The following is a 20,793-nucleotide window of genomic DNA, read 5'->3' as shown; positions in this document are numbered from 1 at the left end:
TTTATTAATATAATTCCAAATTGTTTTTCAGAGTGGTTTGTCCAGTCCACTCTCTACTACTTTTTATAAACATCAGGAAAAGTATATTTTGCTTAGTCTTAAGACCTAATACTTCTTAGCTGTCATTGGTAATATTCTATGAAGTGGGTAAAAATTAAAAATTGATCTTGAAATGGCTACTTGCAATCGAATTCTGTTCTTAGAATTTATCACAAGATTTTGGCACATGGTATCTTTTTCAAAATTTAAGAAGGTATTTTATATTATATTATATTATACACACACACACTCACATACACACACACACACACACACACACACATATATATATATACATATATATATATATATATATAATTTTCACAATATTATGCTGCCTAAACCTGCATGCTGTGGAGGTTACCCTTGGTTCTTGAAGGATATTCCAGCTGAGCTCCCATTAACAATTCAACCCATTCTTTTTCTGTTAAATTCTGTCATCAGCTCCTTGTCCATCCTCAGTACTAGTCCAATATATGGGAACTATGCTTTTAGACCAGCTCTCTAGCCAACTGCCTATCAGTCTAGAAAACTGGTATACTTCATCTTCTTGATATTTCCTATATGTATAGTTAAGATAAACTCTACATGAGTAATCATGGAAATGTTTGACATAATCAGGATCTTAACTCTAAACAGAANCTCCCAGGAAGGAAGGAAGGAAGGAAGGAAGGAAGGAAGGAAGGAAGGAAGGAAGGAAGGAAGGAAGGAAGGAAGGAAGGAAGGAAGGAAGGAAGTTTTGCTCTATAGAATCAAATACTCATACATTCAACAAAAAGCAAGTATATACAAGGGATATACACCTTTCAGTCATCTCCTCATTTCCAAATACTCTGTTCTCATTTTAATCTTCTTGGCTTCTCTACCATGCTCCTAGTAAACTCATCTTTGCAAAATTTCATCATCTTGTAGCTCCAGCCTTATTACACTTCTTCAGTGCCCTCTGACTCTCTGATTAGAGAGTAGAGCCATAAACTCCCCCATTTAAGGAGAGGGGATAGGACAGACATCACAGACAGTTCCTCATTTTCCCCTTTCAGACACATTCATTTTGGACTTCTTTGATTTTTCTACCCCCCTCCCCACACTGGATACTTTCCCTTCATCTCCCTTCTTGCTTTAGAGCTTTCTTTTACATGTTGTTGCCTTCCTCCATTTGGTTGCTCCTTGAGGGTGAGATCTGCCTATCTTTCTTGTATATGTATTTGTAGTGCTTAGGACAGTGCCTGGCACATAGTAGATGCTTAATAAATGTCTGTTACTTATTGTAAGACTGTAGAAATGTGTTCTTTTATAGAATATTATTTTGTCGGGTCTGTAATTTTCCTTCTTAGACCTTATTTAAGATACCTTCCATTTTGTACATAAATTCTCATAAATATTTTATAGAATGGGAGAAATAGGCATATGAATTGGTTGTATTATAGTTTCTGGATCATAAGTATGTTTTTATGTGATATTTTTCTAAGTCCTCTCCAATTTAATATGTTTTATCAATTCTCAGTTTCATCATCTTAGTTCTATATTTCTTCTGGGTCTACTAGGTTGGTCTAGTCTAGTTGCTCTTCACAAATTTATTTCCTTTGGTGTCATTTCTGCTTTTTCAAGCAGTAGTTTGGAGACAGTGGTATGAGAATTCAGATGTGGGGATTCCATTGTTATTGATGCATATCTCTTCTGTCATTTAAAAATGTATAAAAAGATGGTTGACATTTTTAATGATCTAGAAAGCTTTTGTCAGATTAACAATGTTTCCTACCTATTTTAAATATGTTTGCCTCGACTTCATGGTTTATTAAAGAATATATGAAAATACATTATATGTATCTTTACTAAATTAAGAGAAACATGGAATTGTTACTTACCTCTAAGCCACTGATTTTTGTTGTAAAATCTAAGTAATCAGCATCAAATTCTGTTTTCCGTGGATCCAGAGTATTATATTGCTTTTTCTTAATACCTTGGTATATATTTTTGAATTTTATTGCCATGATATCTATTCCTTCTATGGTAGATTTACTCAAAGCTGAATATGTTTGCACAATTGTAATCATTTCTGTAATCTTTAAAAGAAAAGTGATTTTTCATATTTAATAAAGGAATAATCGTGTTAATAAACCTTTTTAGCCAAATTTATTATGTTAATTCATTCACTAAGGATATTAAATAATAAAAATTCATAGAACAATGTGGTCATACAGACTAGACAATATTATCTCATCTAAACTTTTTTCTTCCAAATGAAGCACTGTATTTAAGATATCCATGATGTTTGGCTTTCTTTTGTACTTAAAAGACAAAAATGTCACAACTAGGAAGCCTGTTTCTATTCATTTCATCAAAAAACTATATATTTTAGAAAATGTTAGGAGGATTACAGAAAAATGAGATGATAAAATGTAAAGTTGTTTGGGATTGATCATAGGATCACAGATTTTGGGTTGAATGAACCTTAGAAGTCATTAGATCCAACTCCTCTTTTTTTACAGATGAAGAAACTGAAGCCCTGAAGGATTAAATGACTTGCCTAGGGTCAAACAGGTAGTAACACATCTGAAGCGGGATTTGAACTCGGGTCGTCCTGACTGCTTCCAGTTCTCTCACTATCTACCTGCCTACAGTTAGAAGATTTGGGTCTGAATACTAGTTTTGCCACTTATTACTTGTGTGATCCTGGGCAAATCACTTGACTTCTTTTGTTAAATGAAGGAACTGGACTATAGATCCCCTCTGAGATCCCTCCCAGCTTTAAATTAATGCAGGTCACTGAATTTGAAAACTATCATTTTTTCAAGGCTCCTCTTTTGGCTATACAAATAGAAATTGGACCTGTGATTTCAGTATTATATGGAACTTTGAGGCAACTAAACCCCTCTACCGGTGCAATCAGCACCATTCTTAGGTTGCTGCCTAGAGCCCTGAGAGGCCAAGGAATCTGCTCAAGGGCACAAAGCCAGTGTGTTTCAGAGGCAAATTTTGAACCTGGTTTTAAGACCAGTTATCTCTCTACTATTATTTCTTGGAGTTTTGACTAATATACCATTATTAGAGGTTCTCTCCTTCCTATGACTTACTGAAGAATTGTTGAAAAGCTTATTTCGGTGTTGTAGCAAAATATTCAGTTGTCCTTCAGACCAGTTCGACTGGGTCAAATTATTTGGTATTAGAGTGATATTTGAATTCTCAGTGTATATTTGCTAGGCAGAACCCAATGACCAGAACCTACATAATTGTGACATGGGATATTGCTATGTAAATATCATATTATAGAAAGAAACTCCTAGAAAATGCCAGAAATATAGAAATATCTAGATATCTATCTTGTCATATACAGATATATACATTCATATTTATTCAATTAAATTGAAAGTTATCCCTGAATTATATATTATCAAGGCCATAAATGAATTCTATCTTAACCTGTCCTATTTTATTCTGTTGAATAAGCATTTATTAAGTACTTCTCATATGCAAGGCACTTTGCTAGATACTGGGAATCTGAAGAAAAATGACATCACAACCTTAAAAAAAAAGGAAAGGAAAATTGAATCAAAAGAACAATATTAGTCTAAGCAATTACAAGCAAGAGTGGTGCCAATATGACCTCAAACTGGACCAAATATAAAACATAAGTTTTGGAGTTCATGTTTATCCTTCTATGTGGTTACAAATTTGAACCTGCTACAAAAACTGCATCTAATTTCTTGAACAAGTTCATGAACATCATCTCCAAACCATATACTTTGCTACAGTATATAAACTTAGCCGACAATAGATTTGCCTGAGTTTTTCTATGCTCTTTTAGCTACTACTTAGCAACTACAGCTAATAGAGCTGAGTTGTTCTGTGCTGCTTCTCATGAAGCTGCTGACACATTCATTAGCTTTAGGCCACAGTATGATAAACTCTTCTCACCTCAACTTTCAAGGGCTACAGACTTCTCCACTGTCTTCTATCTTTCCAAATCACTCAGTAAATAAGCATTTATTATAATCCTATTATGTGCCAGGCTCTGTTAGGCACCAGGAATACAAATATAAAGAATGACACAACTTTTACTCTCAAGGAGCCTATATTCTAACAGGGAAAACAAGCCCATACACAAATATATGCAGAATAGAAAAAGAATAAATACAAAGAAATACGAGATCCTTTAGGAGGGAGAACACTAGAAGTTAGCAATATAAAGAAAGGCTTCAGCTAGAACAAGGTTGACCTTCTTTTGTGTGTCCTGGATTCCTCTGGCAATCTAGTGAAGCCTACAGACTCATTGTCAGAATGTTTCTAAATACATAAATCTAAGTATATAAAATTACAAAGGAAATAAGATATATTAAATTTTTTCAAAATATTTTTCAAAAATTTCATGGATTCTTGATTAAGAATCATTGATATGGAAAGTGGTATTTGAACTTTGGCTGAAAGAAGTGAGAGATTCTATTAGGTGGTAAAGGAATGAATGTATTCCAGGCATGGGGGATGGCTAGAACAAAGGCATAGAGATGGGAGATGGAGAGTTGTAGGGAAAAGTTAAAAAAGGTCAGTTTGGCTGGATAACTAAGTAATGGATGGAGAATAATGTACAATGAAGCTTAAAAGATAGGTTGGAGCCAGGTTGTAAAGGGCTTTAAAAGCTAAAATAAAGAGAGTATATCTTAATAGGAAGTCACTTCAACAATATGAAGATAGACTAGAACAGGGAAACAATAAGCAAGGAGCCAACTAGAAAGCCATTTCAATACTCCAAACAGTGATGAGGTGGTGGCTAAGTGAGTAAAGAGAAGGGGTCAGGTATTTGAGATTTTGTGGAAGGTAAAACGGCAATATATGTCAATTAAGTGAATATGTGGGGCAAGGGGAAATGAGGATTTAAGGATAATACTAGGACTATGAACCTGGAATTATAATTTCTTTGACAGAAATTAGTTTGGAAGAGTGGTAGGTTTTGGGGGAAGGTGATGAGTTATGTTCTAGACATGCTGAATTTACTCTCTCTCTGGGAAAGCTAGTTTCAAATGTACAGTAGTCAATTGGTGATATGGGACTAGAGTTCAAAGGAGAGACTGGGGAGACATATACATATTTATGAGTTAACTAAATAAAGCTGATAATTAAATACATGAAAAGTGATGAGATCACAGAAAGAGAATTTTTTTAAAAAAGAGATTCCAGAGTTGAATTTAGAGGATGTGGCAGAGATGGATGAACCTGAGTACTATGAACTGTGGAGAGACTAAGAAGCTAAAGCTGTGGAGAGCATTTGTTTTTGATCCCTCGTGGACAGTGAGATTCTCCCTGGGCTTGCATGGAAGCCAGGCTAGGCACCAGGTATAATACTGTTGTTTCACTCATAATTACGGTTTAAGGATTAAATATGAAAGATAATTCAGAGCAAAGGATGTTGAAGAGTGGATAATCAGGGAGAGGAAGAACCAGAAGAGATGTCAAGATCAATTTCTCACCTGCCCACACACATACTCACATACACGTGCACATAAAGGAAGTTAATGGTGTTTCTATGTTTATGATATGGAAAAAATATTGATTATACATCAAGAAAATATTTAAGTACTTCCTAATTTTTCTAACTCACAAAGGTCAATTCATCATAGTTATCCCATAATCTTTGTCATTATTATCCCAATCAGCCTGATCCCATTCAAGGTTAGTCACTGCAGCCCACCTACCTGAATAATGCTGCCAACAATAGCTGAAAAGTTATTGCCCTTACCATGTAGATATCTATGATAGCAATAGGGCTAAAAAGAAAGCTGAAGGGAAAAATAAGAGGAGAAAAATATACCAAGAGGATAAAAGGGTGAAATGATCATAGCTATCCATACTCATAGTATGAGTAATAAGAAACTACCTCCCCTCCTCCCCAACCCCCAAAAAAGGTTAAGATAGTAACTATCCGATTCTTACCTTCTCTAGTCTTTTACAGAAGGCTTCAAATTTACCGAATATGTACATTTCTGAAACCTCAAATGTTTTTTCCCCTGAGGCTTCCAAAATCTGCTTCCTTGTTTTATGAAAAGACTTCTGATATTCCTTGAATAGGAAAATGCAGTCCTAGGAGAAGATAAGGATAGATACAAAACTAATGAGCCTTGTATGTAAATGTTTCTCTAAAAATACTCTCCTGCTATTAAAAAAAGAAGACATCTTAAGTCAACTATAACTCTCTGTCCATATAAGGAAAGTACTCTGTAAGGAAATATTTTGTTTTAACTTTTTGTTCTTTTTCTCTTCATCTCTTTTTTTTACCATTATTGTAATATAAAACTATGACCATTACATGAGTCTATCATGTCCTCTCTAAGCTGATCAAAATCTCCAAAAGACCCAAAATTAACATCACAAGTGAAACTAAAATCCATGTCTCCACATGAAGATGTGAACTGTCACTTCAAAAAGTAGTTTTGAATTTAATGCCTTAAGGGTATGGCACCATCTTGATTCCCATTCAGTGGTCCTCCACATCTCTGAAGCTTGTAGTACATGAATACTGACACTAAGATTCTACTGAAAGCTTCTGAGATATATTCCAGTTCCAATTTGAACAAAGGCAATCTCAGATAGGGGGACTGAGGTTAAAAATAAATATGAAGAATTTGAGAAAATTAAATTTTTGCTGACAAGGGTTATGTCCCATGAAACCAAACATTAACTTGCCTAGAGTCACTTCTGATGTTTTCATCAGGAATATCATATTCCAAGATTTTTCCCTTCTTTATAATCAACTATAATAGTTACACCACATTCTTATGTGATCCTGACTTTGTTCTTAGATATTTGAATCCGTTCTTTCTACCTTTTTTGCAATATTTCTTTTCTTGATTTGAAGGCTCTGGATTTGGGCTATGAAATTCCTGGGTGTTTTCACTTTTTAGATTTTTTTAAGGACATGATTAGTGGAGTCTTCCTATTTTCACTTTGCCCTCTGGCTCAATATGTCTGATTAATTTTCTTTGTTGAATTCTCTAAACATGTGCCAAGATTTTTCATTTAAGCATCAAAGAATCATCAGGAAACAACTTGAGTAGTGTAGGACCAATCAGAGAAGACTCCTGTGGCCTCTCGGTATGGCTCTCAACAAGGGACTAAGGCACATGTTTAATGATGGAGGCATAGGACACTTTAGGCTCACTGAGGAAAGCAGCAATAAAAGGCATGGCTGTACTTCTGCTCTGACATCTTTGGTAAGGCCTATTTCTAAGCAAGAACTACAGGCCTTTGTTGGACGCCATCTGGCTGAGCTCTAGATAAGGAGCTAGACACTCCCTAGGTGGGCTGAAGTTGCCTGGTACAGCTCCTAAGGCAGTAAGCCTTAAAGCATATCTATAAAGCTTAAGCACTACTCCTTTCAGGCAATAGGCCTTGGGCCTGTATCTTCATGGATAAGGAGAATACATGTATGCAAAGACCAAAGAAACCTTTGTAGTTTGTGGTGTAAACAGCTTGTCATCCTGATGACCAAATTGCATAGCTGCATTCCCCCCTTTTCCTGTAATTCGCCTAATTCCCAATTGGTTCATTATGTTGTAATGCTTCTTCAGTTACTAGAGCAAAATTTCCTATATATATTAGACTTCATTCTCAATAAAACTGGACTCATATAATCGCATGTCCCTCTCGGTCCCATTTATTTACTCAGTCATTGGGACTCCTGCTCCACCTACTGCCTGTCTCTATATGTCTCTCACTTTGTGAGGCCTGAAACTCAATCCTTTCAGCTGGCTTCCCACAGCCAGCCCTTAACAGTTTAACTTCTTGGGAAGTACCAAAGGTCCATGACTTATGGAGTTAATTAGGCAATTTACCCACATCAGTAATAGTATTCTCTGATTAATCTCACTGCAATTATGATTCCAGCACACTGAGAGCAAACCACATATTACAATTTTCAAATGCAAAAGAAAGCTACATTTTTAGTTTTAGGGAGCATGATATTTTTCATAAGAGAAGGAAGATTTCAATCTTTTTTATCTGTAAGTTTCTTTTTTACTGACATTTTAATAAGGAAATGTCTAGTTATCCTTATACATATAGCTTATAGATCTATATATTCATAGATATAGATCCTTTTAGTCAATCAGATTTTCAGCCTTGCAGTCATTCTTGACTTTGCTATATCATCCTCTATACCCAATCAGTTGCTAATTCTTTTGTATTCTACTTACACATCTCTCACATCTAGCCTTTTTCCTTCACTCTGTTTATTATAAGGATACAGAACTTCTAAAGCTAGGGAACAGGGTTAGAATGATAAAATGAAGTTTACTCAAGAATCTAAAACAACAAAAGGACAGAGAGACTATCTCAACTCTAATTTAGCAAACTGGTTTATGACTCCACTGAGAAGCAAGAAGAGATAAGTAAATCCAGAAGTTTCACCTATGATTTCCAGGTTTGGAATGGATTTCTATGACATCACGTCTCAAGGTTTGGAATTAAGTGAGAGCTTCTCCCCTAATGCTTAAACACTCCAGCATTAACATCACTCAAGTTTCAGCACTGCCATAATCCCTTCCCTATTTCCATAACCAGGCTTCAGACACTTTGTAGATGTTACCCTAGACAAGTTACTTAACCCTAATTGCCTGGCCTTTTCCACTCTTCTGCCATGGAACCAATATTTGTATCAAATCTAAGACAGAAAGTAAGGGATTTTAAATTTTTAATAGCTTATAAAAGTAAAAATATAGAAATACTAACCTCAATTTTTTTTAATACAACTGGTGTTTCTTGATCCCATACATGAGTCATTCCTCCATCAGTAATATATGCTTTACATGCTGTCACCATTTGATTTGTAACCTAAAAACAAAAGGTAGTTACAAATTTAAATGGATGCAATTATAGACATTTGTAAGAATCATAAATGGCATGGATAGAGTAAAAACTGGCATATTTGTCAAATTTCAGAATATTAGAATTAATGAGGCACCCTTTAAACTTGAGCTAAGTTTGAATAAAAATGAATACTATGTCATTCAGTAAGTAATAAATAGTAATTCTAAGAGATATGTAGACTAAAAATATAAAAATTCCAGGTTCAAATAAATGAGTAAATGACAAAACCCCAAATGAACCATCAAGAAGTGATAGGTAGTTTCTTAAGGGAATAACATAATTCATAAGGCGGACACTAAAAATAATCATCTTTTTCCACAAAATGTTCTTTATTAGAGATAGAACATTGAGCTAAATGAATCATAGGTCTGACCTAATACAGCATGTCTGATCTTTTAGATTCCTTCGAATAATCAAATTCTAATATACATCATCAATTTTTATCACCGTAATTGGAATTTTAGGTACACTTTATGCCTTTTCTAGGTAAAGGTAATTTTTGCAATGCATTATAAGATTATAAAGGTTTGAAAAATCAAAGCAAGACCTGTATAAAAGTTCCAGTTAATGAGATCTAAAAATAAGCATTTTCTAACGTTGTGAACTTTTCTTCCTATGAGGCTTACAAGCAACAAGACCTCAGAAACTCTCCTTTAGCAATCATTATTTGAAAGAAGGCTATGCTTTTGACATACAAATATGAGATGATATACAACTGGTTATGAGTCACTTTGGAGAGCATTGTAGGCTAGCAAGAAGTTGGAAGAAGTGAAAGGTCATATACACCTGGAGAATTCATTACATTATACAAAATTTTCACTGTAAATCAGAGGTGAAAAGCAATCACTGAGATTTAGTTAGGCAGTACACTGATTATGCACTCATTTTCAGAGAAGAGAGCTAAATTAAAGAAGTCAACAGGCAATAATAAACATACAACAAATATATATTAAGTCTTTGCTACACACAGAGTACTGCTAGGAGTTATATATTCAAATAAAAAACAAGTTAGTTCTTATCTTTGAAGTTTATAACCTACAGATCTTTGGGTGGCTATCAGTTGGACAAGTCACTCTATTCCTCTTGATCTCAGTGTATTTTCATTTGTAAAACTGGAGGGACTTTGACCTCTGGGACCACTGATTTACTATGATATAATCTCTGGAGGCAACTTATCCTAGAATCACCATGCCTTTTGCTCTAAACCTTAGGGACCCCTAACTCAAATCAAGAGAAGCAGTAAGCCAGCAATATTTGAGTATCACTAAAAACAATCATATAATACAGAAAATAACAGAAGTTCACTTAGCAAAACATTGCACCCACTCTGCACTCATGTCTAAAAGACCGGAATAAGCAAAGCAGCAGATCAAGGTTTGATTCAAACAAAAGAGCCTACATTAAAGATAAAAGAAATCCCATATGAAGATGTTAATCCTTGCCTACATCAGCACAGTGGTGAACACTCCCAAGGTGTGTACCATCATACCAACCTTTTATAAGAGGTGAGTCTTGAACTCCAGCAGTCTCTCTATAAAAGAGGCAATTCACTTGTTTTCCATGCCAGAAGTGGCCAAGTCCTATTATTTATTATTTCTACCTCCACATATTCATCTTCGCTTTAGCAACATGATCACCAAACTAGTTCAGGTTTTCACTGCCTCTTGACTGGACTCAGTTTCCTAACTAGCCTTTATGTTGCAAGTCTCTTCCTTCTCCCATTCACCCTTTACAGAGCTATAAAAATAATCTACCTGTAGCACAGTCTTATGTTTCCTTTCTAAATCCTTTATAATCTGACCTTATATTCACCTAAAACTGCTTTCTCCAGTTACCAATGATCTCTTAAATGTCAAATCTTTTTTTTTTAATCAATCCTTCTTGACGTCTCTGCAGCCTTTAATATTGTTGATAATCCTCTTCTCCTGGATGGTCCCTCTCAAGAGTCAGATTTTGTGACCCTGCTCATTCTTTGTTCTCCTATTGAACCACTCATTCCCAACTCCTTTGCAAGATCTTCACCCAAGCTGTGCCTGCTAAGTGTGAACGCCTCCAAACATCAGGACATTGAAAGCTGACTATTTACATTGAGACACACCAAGAATAATTTGCTATCTGTATTCCAATCAATCACTAAAGGGAGCTATATAGCTCAGGGACCAAAATATTTTAAAAATAAACTGTTTAATTAGCCAAATTTTAAATTCTACGTGAAACTACAATGTAGAGACTAAATGAGAAGTAAATAATCTATCATATTGGAACACATATCCTATGATACATTAAGATTTATGACTTTGAGGAAACTGCCAATACAAAAATACAAGCTACTAATTTCCTTCAAAAGTTACATATATGACATTCTTCTTCATAAACTTACCTTTATAAAGAGTGAGGTCATTCTTTCTGAGGTATTATAATACCTTGACACACTATGAATCATCCTGATAGCATTAATCAAATTTTGTATTCCATGAGCCATAGAAACCTAAAATTTAAATTTTGAAGTAAATTATAAATCCTAGCATTTAAATCACAGAAGAGTTGTTACATACATGATGAATTTTCACATTACACAAATAAATTTTCAGATTTATGTCAAGAGTTTGTCAGGGGGAAAAAGCTTCTTTAATTCACCCAGTTGAATAAAAAGATAAACAGGTTCATGGAATTACTATAGAAATATGCAATTTGTGAGCATTATTAACATGTAACAGTCATACGAACATTCTGGTGACAACCCAGCAGCATATAAAATGTGTTTTCTTAAACAGAAAAAGGACTAAGTTTGCTTATGTGTTTGTATACTCATAGACTTAGAACTAGAATGAATCCTAGAAGTTATCTAATCCCATGCTCTCATTTTACATATGAGGAAACAGGTTAATTTGCCTCAAGTCACAGAAATAGTAAGTAACTAAGGTAGAAATTGAACTCAGACCCTCCATGTACTTTCTTTTCATTGATCCATTATTTTTGGTTCTCAGATTAATCAATTTATATTCTCTGAATACTATGGCAGTTTGACTATTATTTAAGTGATTAAACAAATTACATATGATGTATTTTATTATCATTTTCTTCAACAGAGTTATCAAACACATCCCATGGCCACATGTGATCCACAACACACCAGAGTGTGACCAAAATCAGATTAAGATGTAATTGGTAAATATTTAATAAAATAAATAAAAATATAAGAAAATATAGATAATATTACATTTTAAAACTAAGTTACTATGCAGAACTGCACTACAGATCAAGGGCTGCTGTTTCTATTTTAAGTTTAACATAACCTTCAATATTCAGGTGTTAACAATGCTATGTATATAGGCAATTATTCAGAATAAACTTCTACTAGCTTAAATTCTAAATAAGGAATTCTGAATCGTAAAATAGCCAAAATAGCAAACATTTAAGCTTTAAGATAAAATTGGATCAAAGAATTTTAGAGGAAGGAATTATTTTAGAAATCACCCAGCCCAACTAACTCTCTTTTCACATGAGAAAATTGGAGCTCAGAGGCTTAAATTGCTGCTTTATGTGGCAGAAGCAGAACTAGATTCCTTGTGTATATCTTACTTAATGCCATTTTGCTTGTTTTATATAAGGAATTCTAGATTAATTATGAATTTTATGATTCCTGATACAGTTCTCCTTAAATACATGATTCTGTGGAAATAAAAGGATTATTCTTACTAGTCTTTAAGCAGAGGCTGGAAGACAACCATAAGTTAGGAATGTTATAGAAGGTATCCTTGTTCACATGTGAGTTGGATTGAGTGCTACCTTATAATTCTTAGATTCTTAGAATGCCACTTTCTCTCAGAGAGAGAGTGGAATTCTATTGGAGCTCCTTTTAGTCCAATGACTCCAGGAACTTCTTTATCTCACCTCCAACCTACTTCTTTCCTGGTCCACTTCAAAATTAAGGAAGTCTTATAAACTCTGGAGTGAAATGTAGGTTGGACAAATTCTTTGTGCAAGTAGGAGAGTAGAAGTGGTGAAAGAGAGATTAGGGAAGCTAACATTTATAGCATTTTTAAAGTTTGCAAAACACTATAAATGGGTGATCTCTTTTGATTCTTACAACAACCCTGTGAAGTAGATGTAGTGCTATTATTGCATCCATTTTATAGAGGAAAAAAATGAAGCTGGCAGGGGTTAAGTGACTTAAGACTTCAGTTTGCAAGAGTCCAAGGTAGGACTTCAACTATGATCTTCTTGACTCCCTACTCCAGAACTTTTAGTGTCCTACCTACATAGTTATACCAGTAGAAGTAAGAAGAGGGCAAGGGAAAAGACATTATTGTCCCCTCTTCCTCCTATGACACCACCAGTCTTGTCACTTCAGTTAGAATCTTAGAGCTGAAGGGGGCCAGGAGTCCTTCTAGTACCCAAGGCCTTCAACAAGCATGAATCACTTCAGCCAGTCCTTCACCTAGAACTAGCCTTAGTAAAAAGAGCAAAAGAAAACCTAAGGGGTGACATTAGAGAACTTATGGAAGTAGTATAATCTGGTTCTTAAAGCCAGATTATACTACTCCCCCATATTTCTTCCTAGCCTAAAATGAAATTATGAATGAGCAGGAAGATCAGGCATAAACTTTAGCCAACAGTAATTATTGATGGTTATTATTATGTCGCCTAAAATTTAAAAAAATAACTTTTACCAGCAGTTTGTGGAAATCAGTTTCTTCTCTCATATCGTGTTCTTTCAACGCCACTAAATTCCATTGATTGTTTTTCCATGATTTTTCTTAAATTCCCTCTGTTCCCTCCACTGTTTTCTACTACCACTTTATTGTGATACTAAAAAGTGTTCCCATTTCCACCCTCTCCCACAATACCACTTAACAAATAATTATTCATGTTGAATGATCATGATGCTTTTATGTGAATCCTTTCCCTATTCAGAAAGAGATAAGCAAAGAATATGACTCTTAGAAGCCTTCCATGCTCCATTATGAACTTTTCCAGATCTATGCTTATCCATTCCTTTCACCTGGAATTGCCTTCTTCCCCCAATTTCTACTTTTGATGATCCTATGTATCCATGATAGCCCACTTCACATGCCTCTTTCTCCATTATGCCATCTTCTTCTGATGTACTGTATGTTTGTACTGTATGTTTGTATCTCTCTTGTGCATTTATTGTATCCCATTTTGTTTTATATTTATTTGATTTAATTCAACAGAGTACTTTCTAAGAACCTACTTTGTGCAAGACACTATCCTGGGTGCTATGGATATGAAAACAAAAATTGAAAATTATGTATTTGTATATTTGTCTTTTCTGTCTTGCTACATTGTTAAGTGTGGTTGAGACAAGGAGCAGTGTTGGTTGGGTTTCGGGTTCAAGTATTGACTCTACTACTTGCTAACTGTATGACCTTAGACAAGTCATTTCATCTCTGATCCACAGAAAATGATAGGAAAGAGGTGAGATTATACTAGATAATCTCTGAAATTCAAATCCTGGATCTTCCCCTGACTACTTCTCTGACCTTAGGAAAGTCATTTAAACTTGCTGGGCTTGAGTTTCCTCATTTTATGTAAAATGAGAGATTTGGACTCACTGGCTTCTGAGGTCTCTTCCAATTACAGATCCATGATCCCATGAGGCTTCCTTCTAGATCTAATATTCTATAATTATGTGTTATTTGGATTATAATGGTAATATTGCATGAAAAATTGATTTATAAAATAGATATCCTGGGAATATTTAAGAATCAAAAATAAGGATAAACTTGGTGGGAGAAGTCATAAAATAATTATTAACACTAACCTTTGATACCTCAAAAAAATTATAATGGAGAAGTAAAAGGAACACTGAATTAAGAGTCTGGAAACTCTAGTTCTGGTCCTGTCTCTACCACTTACTACTTTCACAACCTTGGGCAAGTTAGTGAACATCTCTGATCCTCAATCTCTGCTTCTAAAAATGAAGGTAATAAAACCCATCTTGCCTACTTCACAAGTCTGCTGTGATAATCAAATAAGACCCTTTATATTAAAGCACTTTAAAGAACTGCAAATCAACAAAGAAGGTAGAGAATTTAATTTTAAGGGGAACATTACTGTAAACATTATATTTTCACAAAAATGCAGTATTACTATATATATTAAAGGTACTAGGTTTGGTACTATAACTTTATCGAAACATTTTCAAATTATAAAGAGTGCAAACAAATACTTATGATATTTAAACTGCATATTACATTTATAAAAGTATACTTACTAGGTCATAGTTGTAGAGGGGTTGACATACTTTTTCTAGTGTGTACAAATATCTAACATTATCTTTTGATTCATTTGCTGTATCTGTAATTCTTGCATCTAAATCACGCCAGTTCTAAAGAAAAAAATTTTTGAGAAAGAATATCTAATAATATCATAATGAACCAATGTAATAATATAAAGTAATATAACATTGATATTTTATAACTAAATTTTTTAATGTCTTTATCATTTACAAATTATTTTCCTTATAATAATCTTGTGTGATATATGAAAGTATTCCCATTTTACAGATATAGAAACTGAGGCTCTGAAAGGTCAGATGACTTTCACACAGCTATTATTTGTATGTGGCAGGATCCAAACCCAGGTTTCCTAATTACAGATATAGTGTTCTATCCACTAAATCTCAATGTCTTTCAGTCAACAAAAGGACTTCAATTTATTCAAAATGTTAAGGTTGTTCCCTTTGGCCATATTTCTATCTATACAATAACATAAGTAGTTTGTGTATATGTTTGTGTGTGTGTGTCTGTGTGTGTGTTTTCTGAAAATGGAAAACAACATACATGGAAGCAATCTTGTCCTATTTAATCTGTGAATCTGCCAACAAATAACTAAGTGGTCTGAACATAATAGGCCTTTGACAAATGTTTCTTAAAGTTGAGTTATTACATTTAGAGATGGATATCCAATGAAGAACTACAAAATAATCTTTATAACAATAGAAAATGACAACTCAAGATATGATTAATTTTTCATAGCTGGGTAGTAACAATTCATAGATTTAGTGTTATACCAATCATACTACCAATGTCTTACATTATAGAATAAAATGATAATAAATTTACATAATAAAAAGGGTATTTAGAACAAAAAGTCAAGAATTTCAAGGGAAATAAATTAAGAACAAAGGGAAACTTAAGAATCAAAGGACATTACTGTTTCCTAAACTAGTAGTTAGAAAAGCTATTTGGTACTTGTTAAAAACATAGAAAAGCAGATCATTGAAACTGAACAAATGAGTCTGATTTATAAACAAATGAATACAATATATGTATATAAATCAAAAAATTCTACCTTCTCAGGGAAGGATTTGAATATATTTTTTGAAGATTTATTTGAAGATATTTGAAATGAACTGCTGAGAAAACTGGAAGGCAATTAGGTAGAAATTCGTTTTAGCCATAATCCTATACTATTAGTAACTTCAAAGAGAAAAGTGATCTAAATACTTAAAAATCACATCATTTAACTAGAAGAGAATCTTGGACATTTATATGTATATGCATATTCATAGACAGATACATAGATGACACAGACACATTAGGGGGGAGAATTTATAACCAAGAATGGGACAGAAAAGATCACAAAAGGCAAATAGAATGTATCAAATACATAAAATGAAAGCTTTTGCACTGAGTCGATGTAATTAAGAAGAGAAACTGTGACATCAAAATAAAACGTTTGCATCAATTATTGCATATAAAAGTCAGTAAGGGACAACATTGTGCTAAGCACTGGGCATACAAAGAAAGGCAAAAAGAGAAATAACATGAAAACAACAATGTAGTACAAACAAGACGTAGATAATATAAATTGGAGATAATCATTAGAATGAAGTCATTACCATTAAGGAGAATCAGGAAAGGTTTCCATTAGAAGGTGGAAATGTTAGCTGAGACTTGAAGCTAGAGAACTCGGGAAACAAATGAGAACATTCCAGATATGAGAGCCAGTCAAGAGTTGGAGTGTCGTTTAAAGAACAAGTAAAGCAGCCAGTGTCATAAATTACAGAGTATATGGAAGAGAGTAAGGCATATAAAGCCTGGAAAGGTGGGAATATGAGATATTTTTAAAAATAAAGGATTTTATATATGACACTTAAAAAAACTAAATTGATTCTATTCTGTATCATTGTCAACAATTTGTATAGCTGCCTAAGTCGTGTCCTTGCTTCTGAGTTAAATTCAATTCATGAGTTTAGAAGTTCATTTTTCCCTCTGAGTTAAGTTTAAAAGTACAGTTTCCTTATAAGTCACTTTTATGAAAAGAAAAATCGGTTATCTCTATGACACTGGCCTTCCTTCTACAATTTGAAGAAATCTGCTATCTGTATACTATTAGTTGTTCTTATTGTTAAAAGAATGGGGATGAGAGAGAAGAGAGAGCCATTCTCACCCATAGGCCACTGTGTGGAAGTTGCTGACACAAGGGTTATGCCTCTCCCCACCTGAAAGACTATGCTGGGCTAAGCCTGTTAGTTGTCTCCTTTTAACAGCTGCCCAGGCAAGGAACTACTGAGAAGTTGTAGGTGTGATCAACTTCTCTAGCTCCTCAACCTGGGCTTTGAATGAATATTGATAAGGGCTATACATGCACTGATTGAATAACACTGTGGATTGGACTGCATGAATGTCTCCCCTTCCCAAGGGCTGTAGGCATATTCACCACACAGGAAAGGTATTTTGTAACAAACAACCATATTTGATTCTATCTCAAAAGTGTTAGGAACAATGGAAAGGATGGAGGATTTGGAAACCTTATTGACAATGGTCTAAAGAAATGATCAAGGCTACAGAAATTCCTTGATCTGGTAGAGACTGGAGATTCTATACCCTCTCTCTAACTCTGGCTTGACTGCCAGAGCCAAGCCAAAGATTAGGGAAGACTACTGATGATTTTCCTGGATGACAATTCTCTCCCAGTTCTATTGATGATGGTTGTAATAGCTCTCTAGTTCTCTCAAGCCAGGCAGATGGATTGCAAGTATAGGGCATACCGTCCCTCCTGACCTCCCATCTCCCAAGATTGCTCCAGACTCAGCTGTCTCGTGCTGTGCTTGATGGGTATTTATAGGGTTGGCTCCAACGGACTTTTAGCCCTGAGTCATAGCACCTGGGTACATTCCAAGGCCTTCAGCTGACAGTCTTATCACTCAAAGTGGTGACCATTTTGTCCCAGGAATTCATTATAACATTATATATTGATAAAATCAATCATAATTTCCCAAATAGAAGTTATTACTAGCCCACATTCCCAATTTCCAGCCAATCATATTATCCCCCACATGATGCTTCAGATTTTGTAACCGATCATATTGTTTTCCCTATATATGATGCCACATTCTAGTTTTTAGTTGCTCCTTCTCTTGCCTGTAAAAATAATCTGTCTGCCCTCATTGGGATCTTTTGGATTGTTGAGGAGCTAAAGACCCCTTTATTGGTAACTTCTAACCTTACAAAAAAACTGAACGTCTTGGACCTTTGTTACCTCAGTTTACCTTTATTTCAATCAAACATATAGGGGGCAATAGGGAGTCTTTGGATGTTACCCAAAAAAGTAGGTGACTTAATCAGTCCTGCACTTTAGGAGATCAATTTGAGCAATGAGCAGTAGACTGGTGTGGGGAAAGATTTGAGGCAGAGAGTACACCTACCAATTATTGCAACAGTCCAAGATGAGGTGATGAGAGCCTGCCCCAGGGGCGAGGCAATGACAGAAGTGAGAAAGGAGGTACATTTATTATTGATGTTATAAAGGTAAAATAAAAAAGTCTTGGCAATAAATTGGACATGGGGGAATGGGGAATGAGGAGTAAGGGATGACATACTTAATTTGTGAGTGTGGATGACCAGAAAGATGGTGATATCTTTAATAGTAAGAGGGAAGATAGGAATCTTCTTCCTGAACTCAAGAAGGCTTGGGCATAAAGATGATGAGTTCAATTGGGAACATGTTGAATTTTAAAATACCTATGAGAAAACTAATTCAAGATGTCAAGAGAATGTCAGGCCATGAGATTCTGGAAAGACTGTGGCTTAAACAGAGCAAATCTTAGAACCTCCACACCCTTACACACCAAGATAGAAAATAATGCACTTCGAGGAAAGAGGACCAAATCGAACAACGGGACAGAGCAGGGGGAATCCTACTGCTGGATAGCTAAAGAGGTACGCCAAGAAAAAGACTTGAATTCTTGAACTTTACAGTCTTGAGGGTATAGAAGGGGAAACCCAGGACCCCTCCCTCACGTGCTGTGCGGAGTCTCCAGCAGCCCCTGAACTCTCCCAGGTGGGCAGGTACACATGCCTGGAGAAAGGGCCTTGCTGGCTCTGGACTTGGGGAGTTGAACACAGGCACCGGGGAGGTGGCTGGAGGAGAAAGCCAGAGAAACAGAACAAAAATGCTCAGAAGATGGGGGCTTAGATGGAGCCAAACCTCAGACACCTGGATTCATCACACCAAGATAGAAAACAAAGGGCTTCAAGAGGAAAGAAAACCAGATCAAACACAAGGACAGAGCAGGGGGACCATACTGCTGGATACCTCAGCAAAAACACTCCATATTGTTGCCCTACTTTTTTCTTTTTTTTCCTTTTTTCCCCCTCTCGAGGTTTTAGCCTCAGGGCACATTAAGCAATATGGACTAATCCAATCAGTACAGGCTTAATACTATTAATTGGACAGACAAGAAGTCTTCAGAGGGCAGGGAAACTCCAACATCCCTCCCCCTGCAGAGACTGCAGAGAAAGTAACTACAAACCTCCATTGCCAGCTGGGGGAAAATATTTCATCAAAGCTCATTAAATTCATCTGCTTAAACTAGCAGAACAGAAAAGGAAAAAAATATGAGTAAGCAACAGAAAAAGAGAAAAGAAATGACAACTGACAGCTTCTTTCAAGGAAGTGAAAAGAGAGTAAATGAAATAGAAATAGAAGAGGAAAAAGTTCCAGCGAATTGGACACAGACTTTAGAAGATCTCAAAATTCAGTTAACTCAAGAACTTCAGAAACTCAAAAAGCAATTGAGAGAGGCTGAAGACAATTTGAAAAAGGTAATACATGAAATAAAACAAGAAAATAAAGTCTTAAAGGCCAGAATTAACCAGCTTGAAAACGAAGCAAAGAAGGAAAAAAATGATCTAAAAAGAAAATCAGACCAGAAGGAGAAGGATGATCAAAAAACCAGGGATGAAATTTAGTCTTTAAAAAATAGAACTCAACAACTAGAAGTAAATGACTTCACAAGGCAGCAAGAATATATAAAATAAAATTTAAAAAATGAAAAATTTGAGGAGAATATGAAACATTTCATTGATTCAAACAAAGATCTGGAGAACAGGGCTATAAGAGACAATTTAAGAATTATTGGTTTGCCAGAACATCACGACAAAAGAAAAAGTTTAGACATCATCCTAAAAGATATTATCAAAGAAAACTGCCCTGACATTCTTGAACAAGAGGGAAAAGTGGAAATTGACAGGATCCACAGATCATCTCCTACATTTAATCCACAACTGACAACTTCTAGGAATATTATAGCCAAATTCAAAAACTACCAGACCAAGGAAAAAAGATTACAAGCTGCTAAAAATAAATCATTCAGATATCAGAGAACCATAGTTAGGATAACACAGGATCTGGCTACATCTACGTTGAAGGACCTGAAGGCATGGAACACAATATTCCAAAAAGCAAGAGAACTGGGTCTACAACCAAAAATCAACTATCCAGCAAAACTGACTATGGAAAAGTATGGTCATTCAATAAATTTGGGGACTTCTAAGCATTCATAAAGAAAAAAAACAGACTTAAACAGAGATTGCTGCCCAAACACAAAACTCAAGAGAATCACCATAAAGGTAATTAAGAGAG

General features: G+C 35.0%; 1 protein-coding gene across 2 annotated transcripts in view; it reads right to left on the bottom strand.

Annotated features, from left to right (window-relative positions):
* DNAH8 (dynein axonemal heavy chain 8) overlaps window positions 1–20,793 on the bottom strand; it is a 399,591-nt gene that overhangs the window by 351,773 nt on the left and 27,025 nt on the right. For both annotated transcript variants that reach the window (XM_044672126.1, XM_044672127.1), the window contains exons 6-10: window positions 15,137–15,250; window positions 11,276–11,383; window positions 8,758–8,859; window positions 5,965–6,111; window positions 1,905–2,102 (exon numbers count right to left, since the gene is read on the bottom strand). In XM_044672126.1, coding sequence (XP_044528061.1) covers window positions 1,905–2,102; window positions 5,965–6,111; window positions 8,758–8,859; window positions 11,276–11,383; window positions 15,137–15,250 — 669 coding nt within the window. The remainder of the gene's footprint in view (window positions 1–1,904; window positions 2,103–5,964; window positions 6,112–8,757; window positions 8,860–11,275; window positions 11,384–15,136; window positions 15,251–20,793) is intronic.

The sequence above is a fragment of the Gracilinanus agilis genome, chromosome 4 (assembly GCF_016433145.1).
Source record: "Gracilinanus agilis isolate LMUSP501 chromosome 4, AgileGrace, whole genome shotgun sequence".
NCBI classification, from domain to species: domain Eukaryota; kingdom Metazoa; phylum Chordata; class Mammalia; order Didelphimorphia; family Didelphidae; genus Gracilinanus; species Gracilinanus agilis.
Note: the sequence above shows the minus strand (reverse complement) of the source record. Positions and strands in the feature narration are given on the sequence as shown.